This window comes from Vipera ursinii (assembly GCF_947247035.1).
Source record: "Vipera ursinii genome assembly, chromosome: 4".
Lineage (NCBI taxonomy): Eukaryota > Metazoa > Chordata > Lepidosauria > Squamata > Viperidae > Vipera > Vipera ursinii.
The window spans coordinates 55,709,321-55,722,247 of NC_139514.1; the positions used below are offsets into that span (position 1 = coordinate 55,709,321).

General features: G+C 47.2%; 1 protein-coding gene across 1 annotated transcript in view; it reads right to left on the reverse strand.

Moving 5' to 3' along the window:
- Positions 1-417: 417 nt before the first annotated feature.
- The window catches only part of TMPRSS3 (transmembrane serine protease 3), a gene marked incomplete at both ends in the record, with an annotated part of 34,623 nt that continues 22,113 nt past the window's right edge, over positions 418-12,927 (reverse strand). The window contains 3 exons of the mRNA XM_083361274.1: positions 418-489; positions 5,524-5,671; positions 8,126-8,862. Coding sequence (XP_083217400.1) covers positions 418-489; positions 5,524-5,671; positions 8,126-8,862 — 957 coding nt within the window. The remainder of the gene's footprint in view (positions 490-5,523; positions 5,672-8,125; positions 8,863-12,927) is intronic.

The following is a 12,927-nucleotide window of genomic DNA, read 5'->3' on the forward strand; positions in this document are numbered from 1 at the left end:
AATTTTGCCTATGCTTTCACTATTCATATATGTTAATCTCTCACTATTTGATCTTTCACATTGCACATACCATAGAAACATAATGAAAATGTGTACACTTACAAGAATAGGCATTGCTGAACCCTATGGTTAGGCAAATAGCCAAAAGCCAGATCATTTTAATTTCTGTTGAAGTTTCTATGCTCTCTCTCTCTCCCAAAAAGGTGGTTCTGTTGGTGAAAACTGCTAAGGAGAATGACCCAAAAGTGCTTTTTTCCCCCCAAACAGCGACTAGCCTTTCTTGCTTTTTTCTTGAAGATCTTTTACTTCTCATCCAAGAATCTGCTTCAGTTCTAACTGGTGGAGAATGGAGAGGAGTTATACTCTTTGCATCAGCTGGTCGTTAACATTTCAAGAGTCATTGAAATCACCTGAGAGTTAATCTGTATCCTCAAAGTCACCTGAATGAGTGCAAACAGGTGTGGAACTGTCTTGGGATTGCTGAGAGGACTGCATTGTAAACAGGGTATAAGTGATGCTGAATCCTGCTCCCTTCATTGTGAGAGGGCTGTTCAATTTGAACGCAGTTTTATTTATGTATTTATATATATATATATATATAAGGGACGTGGTGGCTCAGTGGGTTAGGACGCTGAGCTTGTCGATCAGAAGGTTGGCAGTTTGGCTGTTCGAATCCTGAGTGCCACATAACAGAGTGAGCACCTGTTACTCATCCCAGCATCTGCCAACCTAGCGGTTCGAAAGCACGTAAAAATGCAAGTAGAAAAATAGGGACCACTACAGTGGGAACGTAACAGCATTCCATGCACCTTTGTCATCTAGTCATGCCGGCCACATGACCACGGAGACATCCTCGGACAAGTGCTGGCTCTTCGGCTTTGAAACGGAGATGAGCACCGGCCCCTAGAGTTGGAAACGACTAGCACACATGTGCGGGGGAACCTATACATACATACATACATACATACATACATACATACATACATACATACATATATATATATATATATATATATATATATATATATATATATATATATATATATATATATATATATATATCATATATATCAATCATATATATATCAATATATATATGTGGATCCTTGGTTTTTCGGGTTTTTCCACGCGTAGAACTAAAGGTGTGGGTGCAACGTTTCGACGGAGTCCCATCCGTCATCATCAGGCTTTAGCTTCCTTCTTCTGGGAGAAGCATGTGGCTGTTAGTTCCTCTTTTTTAAACTGCCAGAGGGGGTGTGTTCTGTGGAGGTGTGCAACAATCATTCCCAGAGAAAAATCATCCAGATGTCCTAAGCTCTATGGTCTGCCCAAGATACACAAAGAAGGAACCCCACTCAGACCCATAGTCAGCTCCATAGGCTCACCTCTACAAAATCTAGCCAAATTTCTTGCCAAACAACTACAGCCTTATGCAAATTCCATCACCTCGCACGTACAAAACTCATTCCAATTCATAGAGATCATAAGTAAACTAAACTTACAGCCCTGTGACCTACTTGTGAGCTTCGATGTTGTATCCCTCTTCACCCAAGTGCCAATCAAAGAAGCCTTGACAGCTATCGTAAATAAATACAACCCCCCAAAACACATCCTAGATCTGACCAACCACTGCCTATCTAACACATACTTCATCTACAATGGACAAAGATACAAACAAATGGAAGGAGCACCCATGGGATCACCCCTCTCACCTGTCATCGCAAACCTCTACATGGAACACTTTGAAACCCTCGCTCTAGAAAAATCCAACCACAAACCCAAACTCTGGCTCAGATACGTAGATGACACCTTCGTAATCTGGCCACACGGCAAAGAAAAACTGGATGACTTCCTCATACACCTCAATAGCCTACACCCCAAAATACAATTCACCATGGAAACAGAAGCTAACAATCAACTTCCCTTCCTTGATGTCTTAGTCTACAAGAAATCCAACGGCTCCCTAGGACACACTATCTACCATAAAAAAACACACACAAACCGCTATCTGAACGCACTCTCACACCACCACCCAGCACAGATCAACTCCGTAGCCAAGACACTCATCTCCAGAACAAAACATCTAGCTGACGAACAACACCTAAAAACCGAACTACACACTCTCACTAATGTACTAACAGCCAATGGATTCCAAAGAAACACGATTACCAACTTAATCCGAAGAGAGACACCCACAAAAACCCAAGACAGAGAACAAGAAAATGGCAAAGCCCTCCTCCCATACTTAAAAGGGACCACAGACAGAATCAGCAAGGTCCTCCAAAAACACAACATCAAAACAGCATTCTACACAGACAGAAAAATATCCACCATCCTAAGAAACCCCAAGGACATAATTGGGCTAGAAAACCAAGGAGTATACGAAATCCCATGCACCACCTGCACCACCACATACATCGGACAGACCAACAGAAGAATAAGTGCACGCATTGAAGAGCACAAAAACTCACTCAGAAAGGGAGAACAAACTTCATCCCTGGTCCAACACTTTGAAGCCACGGGACATGAAATTGATTTTAAAAAAACCAAAACTATCGCCAAAATTGAACATTTTAACAACAGAATAATCAGAGAAGCCATTGAGATAGAAAAACGCCCCCACAGCATGAATACACGAGATGATACCTCTCGTCTACCAGCCATTTGGAAACCCGCCTTGATTGACAGACGAGGCCCAACCACCAAGAATGATACCAGACCCAAACTCATGATAACATCACATGACATCACCACCACACAACCATTCAAAAAGCAAATCCGAACCCACAACGATAAAGACACACAACCACAAAACAGAAACCTAACTACAGCTGCAACATCAGCCACTTTAAACCCCTCCAAACCACACAATAAGCAAACTGACACCCACTATAAAAACATGGCACCACCACAAACACGAAGCCGAACAAAAGCAGCACAACTCACCAGTTCAGTTCTGGAGCTGGCAGCTGAGACCAGCCCATCCACTCAGAACACCCCCCCACCCAATCAGAACACACTTGGTCCCCTACCCAATCAGAGCACACCTCCACAGAACACACCCCCTCTGGCAGTTTAAAAAAGAGGAACTAACAGCCACATGCTTCTCCCAGAAGAAGGAAGCTAAAGCCTGATGATGACGGATGGGACTCCGTCGAAACGTTGCGCCCACACCTTTAGTTCTACGTGGGAAAAACCCGAAAAACCAAGGATCCACATACAGGCACCCCGCGAAAACCTCAGAAAACATATATATATCATATCTATCTATCTATCTATCTATCTATCTATCTATCTATCTATCTATCTATCTATCTATCCTGCTTCCAGGTGCAATTCAAGGTGTTGATGATCACCTTTAAATCACCCCACTGGAATTGGCCACTCGCATTTATGCCAGCAGAGGAGGCATGCTGTGGGTCCCGTCAGCCCGATTATTCTGGCTGGCGGGGTCTAGGAGGAGAGTCTTCTCAGCTAAAGACGCAGCTCTACCAGTTGGCTTGGAGCCAAGGGGGACAGCATAGTGGTAGCAGTTGTTTGAGTAACAATCAATCCCACCTCCCCCCACTCCAACCCCATCCTCCCCAGGTTTTAATGTTGGTTTTAATTATTTATGCTTTAATTGTACATGTATAGGCATATGTTTATGACTGTAAGCTGCCTTATCCTGTGGTAAGATGGGTGGCCAATACATTTTATAAATAAACTAACTGACTAATAAAATTGTTCAGCTACTTCTGTGTACATCTAATGGTAGCCAACTCCAGCCCAAAGCTTTGCATCTACTTTGAATGCTTTATTGAATGTTCTGCTGAAGTCAAATTATGCCAGCCTTATAAGGTAGACAGACTAAGAAACCAATGCCATTATAGAGCTAAAACTACTTTTATTGGAGCGGATGTGCTGCTGGGAAATGTCCAGCCATGCAGAAAGGAAGAATCAAGTGGGGAGTTAACTTTGAATTGTCAAGAGATCTAGGACTGATACCCACACCCACACCCACCATGCCCCAAACTCTACGGAACCTTATCTGTTTGTTCCCAAGGGAAGGCCAGCTGTCTGGAGACGATTCCTATATTATAGGTAAAATTTCAGTAGTCAAATTGCAGCTCTTCAGGTCAACTGTTGACCTGTTGCTTGGGCCTGACATATAACAACAGAATCGTCTGAGTGTGCTGTTCCTCTCCCTCACTGTATTTTCATATGAATGATCTCAAACCTCGTCCGGAGAGCAGGAAATTCAAGCAACCGAGACGAAAGCTGAGTTTCCAAAGTGGTTTAATAGGCAAAGCAAACGATCTTCAAACGGAACAAAGCCAGCGTTGGCTGCTACCCTCATCCAACGCCTTTAAATACACATTGCATGTATACACCCACGCCCCACCCAACCGCACCCACTTCCGCCCATTCCCTACTTAATTCCCGTTTCTCCCAAACACCTCCCTTTGTCACCCGGCACCCTCTCCCTCCCAGGTGAGTCTCCCCGCGAACGCTCTCCCCATCGCCGCTAATCACCACCCCCACCCCCGTCCCTGTACCCGGCACCTTCCCTCCTGTCACGGACCCACCGCAGCCCTGCTGCCCGGCCCCCCCTTGCAAGACAGGCAAGCCCCCAGTCTTTTCCTCTCGCAGACGGGCTCCGCTGCCGAAGGCCCCGCCCACCATCACCGCAAGGGCCGAGTCTTCATTGAGTTTGGCCTCATGGTCCTGTGAGGCCACCGTAGCCGGCAGGGCGGGGCCGGGTCGCACGTCACGCGTGCGCACTCTCAGGGCTTCAACCGGCCCGGGCGTCGTGCAGCTGTCGGGCGGCCTCAACCGGCTCGGCCGCCGTCGCAGCTGATGGGCGGGCGAAGGAGGAGGCCGTCGTCGCAGCTGTTGGTCGGGCGAGGGGAAAGGCCGTCGTCGTTCCAGGCCGCCAGGCACTCTCCCGGGCCGTGCAGGAGGAGGAGGAGGAGCAACCGGCGCTGGTGAGTGTCGCGCCCGTGACGCCGCTGGGCGTCGAGCCCACGGGGCGCGACATGCCGCCCCTCCTACCAGGGCCCCTCCTGCAGGGGAAGACACAAGAGGTAAGCAAACGTCCACCCTGTCCGCGGTGTCCCCCCGTCCTCCCCTCGGCTTCCCAGGGTGCAACCGGTGGAATGCTCGCACTAACCGAGGAGCATGAACATCTGCCTCCCCCACCCACGTCGCCTCTTCCACAGGATATCCCTTCCACCTGATGAGGTATTGGACGCCCCCCCGACGAGCTCTGGAGTCAAGGATCTCCTGGACTTCATAATGGTCGCCCTGGGTGGGCCCAGGCCCACCCTCCCCCACTGCTGTTGCGCCTGAGGTGGCAGGTTTCAGAAGGCTACTGTGGAATACTGGGTGAAGTTTGCCTAGGATCTTTGGTAGTCGTAGTCGTACTGTTACAGGGTTAATTACCTGTACCACCCTGAATGGTCCGATGTATTTGGGCCCTAGCTTTTTACAGGGAACCTGGCCACGCAGATACTTAGTAGACAAGTAGACCAGGTCCCCCACCTTTGGGACTGCGAACGCTTTTCGCTTCTTATCAGCCTGCTCCTTATTCGATATCGCAGCCCGCTCCAACGCTTTTTTCACTGCACCCCAGACCCCCTCAATCTGCCTCATCCATTCGCGTGGCTGACAGGGATCCTCGTGCCCCGGGCTGCATTCGGGGATGGGAACAAAATCATTACCCATAACCACTTTGAAAGGGGAAAACCCCGTACTGCTATGTACAGCGTTGTTATACGCTACTTCCGCAAACGCTAAGAGATCCACCCAGTTGGTTTGCTGGTACGAAACGTAGCAACGTAGATACCGCTCAACGGCAGCATTGGCCCGTTCTGCTGCGCCATTGGTGCTAGGGTGGTACGCCGTACTGAGTCCTTGAGTTGACCCGATGAACTGAACAAATTCCCTCCAGAAACGTGCCGTAAACTGTACTCCTCTGTCCGAAATGATACGGCGTGGCACTCCATGTAAACGGTAGACGTGGGTTACGAAGAGCCAAGCTAATCGACGTGCTGAGGGCAACCCTTTACAGGGAATAAAGTGGGCCTGCTTTGAAAATAAGTCTACCACCGTCCAAATAACGTTATGGCCCTTACTGTCGGGTAACTCAACAATGAAGTCCATGGCTATATCCTGCCATGGACGAGTAGGATCAGCCACCCTCTGTAGGAGACCCAACGGTTTTCCCACCATAGGTTTTGTGGTGGCACAAATGTGGCATTGCCGTACATAGTCCTCCACCGTTTTTGCCATGTGCGGCCACCAAAATTGCCGACGTGCCAAATGCAGGGTCTTCAGAAACCCATAGTGTCCAGCTTGCTTGGTGTCGTGGCACCGATACAGCACTCGCCCCCTCAAAGGGGCTGGCACGTAAAGTCGGGTCCCATGCCAGGCCAAGCCATCACGCATGTCAACGAGTTCTGGGTGGGCCTGTAGCCAGGTATCCCCCTGAAGGCCCTTCCGAAGCTCTTCACAGAACTCGTCTTGTGCTGCCAAAGCGGTGTCCCCCTCCTGATCTGGACTTCCGGTAGGCACAAGCGCTTGTACAACATCCTCCCTCTTCCCCTCAAACTGTGGCATACGTGACAATGCGTCTGCCAGGAAGTTTTTTCCCCCCGGAACATATTTCAATGTGAAGCGGAACCGACGGAAGTACAGTGCCCACCGCACATGCTTGGGGGACAGCCGTCGGGGTGTCTGTAATGCCACCAGATTCTTATGGTCCGTCCACACCTCAAACGGGTGGACAGCCCCCTCCAAATGATGTCGCCACAGTTCCAGTGCCCAGCGTACCGCAAAAGCCTCCTTCTCCCATATTGCCCAGGCACGTTCTGCAGGAGACAACTTTTTAGACGCATAAGCGCATGGTTGAAGCACCCCGTCGTTGTTTCGTTGGAGAAGGACGGCTCCGAGGGCAACGTCGCTTGCGTCGGCTTGGACCACGAAAGGCAGGGCAGGGTTTGGGTGTCGTAAGATTGGTTCTTTAGCAAAAAGAGCTTTTAACGTATCAAAAGCTCGTTGGCACTCTGCAGTCCACCCCACCCGTAACCCAGGACGTGGTCGTACGGTTAGTTGTCGTGTGCGAAGAAGGTCCGTAAGTGGCAGGGCTATGGCCGCAAAACTGGGTATGAATTGGCGATAAAAGTTCGCGAAGCCTAGAAACGCTTGTAACTGCCGCCGTGTCCGCGGGGCCCGCCACTGCTGGATGGCCTCCACCTTTTTTGGGTCCATTTCTACCCCTCCTGCAGAGATTCTGTACCCCAAATAATCAAGTCGCTGCCGATGGAACTCGCACTTGGATAGTTTCACAAAGAGCCGTGCGTCCCGCAATTTCATCAATACCCGCCTGACCAAGGCGACGTGCTCCTCCATCGTCTCGGTGTAAACCAGGATATCATCCAGGTAAACCAAGACCCCACGATATAAGAACTCATGCAAGACCTGGTTGATCAATTGCATGAAGACGGCGGGAGCACCCTGTAGCCCAAACGGCATCACCCTAAACTGGAAACTACCCAGAGGACAGTTGAACGCCGTCTTCCATTCGTCCCCTGCTTTGATTCGAACACGATAATAGGCCTCCCTGAGGTCCAGTTTGGTAAAAACCCGTCCTTTAGCCAGATGGGCTAACAGGTCCTTCATTAGTGGGAGCGGGTAAAGGTGCTCAACGCACACCGCGTTCACACCACGATAGTCCACGCATAGTCTAAGCCCACCATCCTTTTTCTCACGAAACAGCACGGGCGCCGCCATCCTGGACCGTGCAGGCTGGATGAATCCCCGCCCCAGGTTCTTGTCGATGTACCGCCGGAGTTCCTGCATTTCTTTTGGGGACATGGCGTACATCCGGGGTTTTGGTAACCTAGCACCCTTCTCCAGCTCAATGGCGCAGTCCGTGGTGCGATGAGGTGGTAGCGTGTCACACTCCCGTTCATTGAAGACGTCCAACAGGTCGGAATATTCACGGGGTACTTGAGCCTCTTGCGCTAACTCACCCGCACAGACCCTCTCCCGTTCCCCCGTGCGTAGTGGTCCCAAAAATGCGTGCTCTCGCGGGGGTTGTGGGCCCAACCCCAACCGGAGATGGCGGCTACCCCCCTCCCACCAGATCGTAGGACCCCACCGATCCAACCACGTGAGCCCCAAAATAACCGCCTCGGTCATAGAAGGCACCACTATAAACCGTAAAGTCTCCCAGTGATCGCCCATCTCCAATCGGATCGGTTCGGTGACGTGAGTGACAGGTGCCCCGCCCAAAAGAGACCCGTCCACCTGCTGGAAGCGTAGTGGGCTAGTTAATCGCTTCACCGTAACCCCCAGCCTTGCCACCACCGCCTGGCTCATTAGGCACCGTGTGCTACCTGAGTCTACGAGGGCTTTATATGCCGTCCTCTGTCCGGTGCGGGGACTGACCAACACCACAGGGAATACAAAGGGACAAACCGGAGCACTTACCATCGGATCTTCGTCTAGATCCTGTTCTTCTGAACTCTCGTACGGAGGAGGCTGGGTATCTAACGGCGTCTCCACCCGGACAGGAGCAGCTGGCCTGGAGACATCTCCGCCCAGTTGGTGAGCGGCCCGTGTCCGCTCTATGGATCTCCGAGTCCCGGCCCCCCGTGCTGGGGAAACAGGGGCTGGCCGGGCAGGAGGCAGAGGGCAATCGACTGCCCGGTGTCCTGGCTGGTCACATCTGAAACACCTCAGAGCAGCCCGTGCTGGCTGGGAGGAAGGTCGTGTGGACGTTGCTACGGGTGGCTCTGCCACTTTCGTCTTCTCGACCGGCCGTCGGCTTCCAGAAGGAGGTTCAAACCGGCCCGGGCGGACAAATGACAGAGGGACCTGTCTGAGGTGTTTGCTCAAATTTCTCGGAAAGTACTCGAACTATGCTTCTCTAATCATTGTAGGAGCATTTCCTCCTGTCCTTCAAGACTATTTCCTGTGCCCTCTATAAGGTATTCTACCTTATAAGGGCACAGATATGCTACATCCACCACATTTCCATGGTCAGCTAAGCTGAAGGGTCTTAATTACTTTGGCATTCTCTTTGAAGATAAAAACATTTGACCTTTTCCAATTTTCTAGCACTGTGGGTGTTCATTGCGATTCCGCAAGGAATAGAGAAAAGGACTTTATAATGACATCTGCAAGCTCATTTAAAATCCAGAGACCTAATTGGGCTGACCCTGGAGACATGTACACACAATACTTTATTGCAGAATCCCTCTTAGTTCTCCACAGAATTTCTTGTCTTCTATTTTTGCTTTTATTTTCTTTTACAGTTCTTTTATAGTTTTGAGAAGTTGACTGGTCCCAATTTAGTATATTGTCCAATTCAAAGTATTCATTTTGAGTTTTAAAAAACTTCACAGCCCAGGACCTGATGATCTGTTTTGAATGATCAGCTAGATCCATTATGTTCCTAACCATGCATATGCTTTCAATGGAGTGTCCTTCTGATGCCTACAGTAGAGTAGTTACCAGAGACAAAGTTATTTCTCTATTGCCAGGGCAGTGGCAGATCACTTCCTGACACTTATGACCTTATGTTCTTAATAGCAAACATTTTTCACCATCTTTTACGTCTTTTAAGATACACTTTTTTTGTCTCTTCAAGTCATGCAGACCCCAGTGTGATCATACCATGAGAAAGGACTAACTGCAACATTCTGTGTTTTCAAATCACATTGAAACTGTTCCAGGAAAAGAAAAAGACCTTGTGTGTGACACCTGTGTAAGTTATGTTCGGGTCTACAGTTGCCGTGTTGGCTGTGAATTCTCAAGCCACCTCCAGTTCAGTGCCCCAGGACTGTAGATTGAAGTCACACAGACCCAACAGTCTAGGACAGTGGTTCTCAACCTGTGGTCCATGGATTCCTGGGGAGTTGTGATGTTGTCATGGGGGAGGTCTGCAAATGCTTGAAGAAATGTTATGATTTAAATCTTAAGTCTTGGGGGTATGTGGTCATAGTCGATAGCTACAAAAGGTATTTAAAGGGTTCCTTGGTGAAGAAAAGGCTGAGAACTACTGGTTTAGGAGATTCTACTATCAACTCCACAACAGAGTAAGACAGCTCAAGTAAGAAGGCTGGTATAGCAGCATCAAATCCGACTGTTTCCTAGGGCCTGATTTCAATCATGATACTTTTTTTTTGGCTAATATATTGCACAGTGTCCCTAAAAATCACTAGATCACCTTCTCAGAACACAGTCCCACCCTCCCTGGTACAGGAGTGCAATTGATGTCAGACTCAAATCCCAGGTAGGCATACTTCAAAGATGGAAACATCCCCTTCTGGATCCAACCTGGTTATACATGCCAGATTAGTTGCCTCATTCACTATCAAAAGGTAAAGGGACACGGTGGCTCAGTGAGTTAGAACGCTGAGCTTGTTAATCAGAAGGTCGGCAGTTTGGTGGTTCAAATCCCGAGTGCCGCTTAACAGAGTGAGCACCTTTTACTCGTCCCAGCTTCTGCCAACCTAGCAGTTCGAAAGTACGTAAAAATGCATGTAGAAAAATAGGGACCATTACGGTGGGAAGGTAACAGTGTTCCGTGCACCTTTGGCATCTAGTCAAGCCGGCCACATGACCACGGAGAAGTCCTCGGACAAGCGCTGGCTCTTCGGCTCTGAAACAGAGAGGAGCACTGGCCCCTAGAGTCGGAAACGACTAGCACACATGTGCGGGGGAACCTTTACGTTTACCTTTTACCACTATCAAATCATGGATGGGGGCAGCCCTTTTATACACCAAACTAGCATTTAGAAACAACAACCAGAATCAGGGCTATTGAGGATCTAGTCAATATTGAGGACCAGAAGGTGAGATCATCCCAGAGATTGATATTTCCTTTCCCAGGAGAGTCTTACTTCAGATTCCCTATTGTAGGACAGAATAAACTTTCTCTTTATAAGCTGTTTTTAAAGGATTATTTGCTTTTTTCCACAAAAAAATTATTTTGCAGCTTTCTCTACTTTCCCTTGAATGTAGATCTTAATTAATTAAATGCATTCCACTGTGATGTAATAGCTAAGTCACTGGATCAACATTTGGAATAACAGCCTCAAATCTACCAGCAACCATAGTACCCCACTGGATGGTTTACACCATCAAACATCCATATCTGTTTATCCCAGGTCCTTGGAAATGAGTTGATTGGTAAACAAAAATGCCAAATCCAATCTGAACATCTCTCTGACTGTGCAACAACCATATAATAATGCTGATTTGAACTCAACTTGACTCTGGTGCTTCCTAGCAGGGACCACACAATCTGTGTTCTCTGACCAATTATGGGCTACCCTGATACCCACTGAGGCACTGTCTTGACATGGTTGTGGAGCTTGTTTGCTCTGAGGAAGATGAGAGCTATACCAGAGGTTCAACCATACTGGACACATCTCATCAGAGGAGTCAGACAAAGAGTGTCTTTCCCATAAAAATTATGGTGAAACATAAATTACTGAAACCCATATTGGCTTGGACATGGCCCGGGTCAACAAGGACCATGCTAGTTGTTGGAGTTCCTGGGCATTTGATGAAAAACAGGCTATCAGACTCAGGACTGTTGGCTGAACAACCAAGGCCAGCAGTTGCAGAACTACTGGAGGGAAAGGTGTTTACTTGTCGCAAATATGCAGTTACAGAAAACATAGAAATAATGATCTGTTATTACAGATCAAGTCCAAGAAGAAGAGAATATTTGAAATGAATGCACCAAGTCTGGAAAAACAACATCCAGAATTAGAAATAACAGAACAGAGGCTAGCAGATCAATGATTTATAATACAAAATAAAGTATTCATAGAAGCAGCATTGGAAGACCTACAAAAGTCTAAACAGGGCAAAGAAATCAAAGCCTTGCCATAAGTACCTCAGACTGTAGAAGCAAACCAGAGGGAGCTGGCAGTAGTGGAAGCCAGCACAGGTATAGAATTGTTTGCATTAGAAACCAGGCACTGTCTCCTCTGCTTCACAAAAAACAAAGCTCTATCACTAAAGAAGTAGAAAAATTGAAAGAAAGTATAACTAAACATCTAGAACAGTACAAGAACAACAGAATAAGGTTGCTTAAATTGAAGCTTGTTCCAAAGAGACAGCTAGCCCAAGCATTAAAAGATGCCAATACTGTAATATCAAATCTAAGCACCAGCTTGCAGCATGAAACAAACCAAATAATTTATAGTACAGCTGCAGTTACAACTGAATATCTAGGATACACATCTAAAATGGAAGATTAGTTTGGAAAATAAGATCAGCAAGCTGAGATCAAATGAAAGCAAGCTAGAACATATGAAATGAAAAAAGTTGTTGAACAAGAAGACCAAAAAATATCTAATCAAAAAATACTACTTAGAAATGAGGAAAATTAAGAAAGCACTGGAAATAATAAAATTTCAAATAAGAGCTATAGCCAAGAGGATCGGCAGATACAGAGTTTGAATTGCAAGTTATAGGTGGAATCTCCAATTTCAGTCTAATCAGAAACGTTTCTAGCAATCCATCAATGGAGAAACTGCAGTGAATAACAGTTCAACATCTAGTGGAAAACAAACTTTCTCCACTTGAGCTGAAAGGAAAGTGCCTAAATAGCAGAGAAACAAAAGATAAACAACTAATTGACAAGATGATTGTGAAAAACTGCAAGAAAAGGGAGATCAACTTGTATATAGCATGGAGTGATTACAAGAATTCAACTCTCTGCCACATGATTGAATAATCAAGTGCCTACAAATAACAGTAAGAAATATCAGACATTTTGTGCAAAAATCAATGGTACAATGGAAGACACAGACTGATTACAAAGATTTATTTATTTATTTATTTTATTAGTTGAATTTATATACTGCCCCATTCCCGAAGGACTCAGGGCGGTTCACAGGGCAAGTCAAAAAACAATACAAA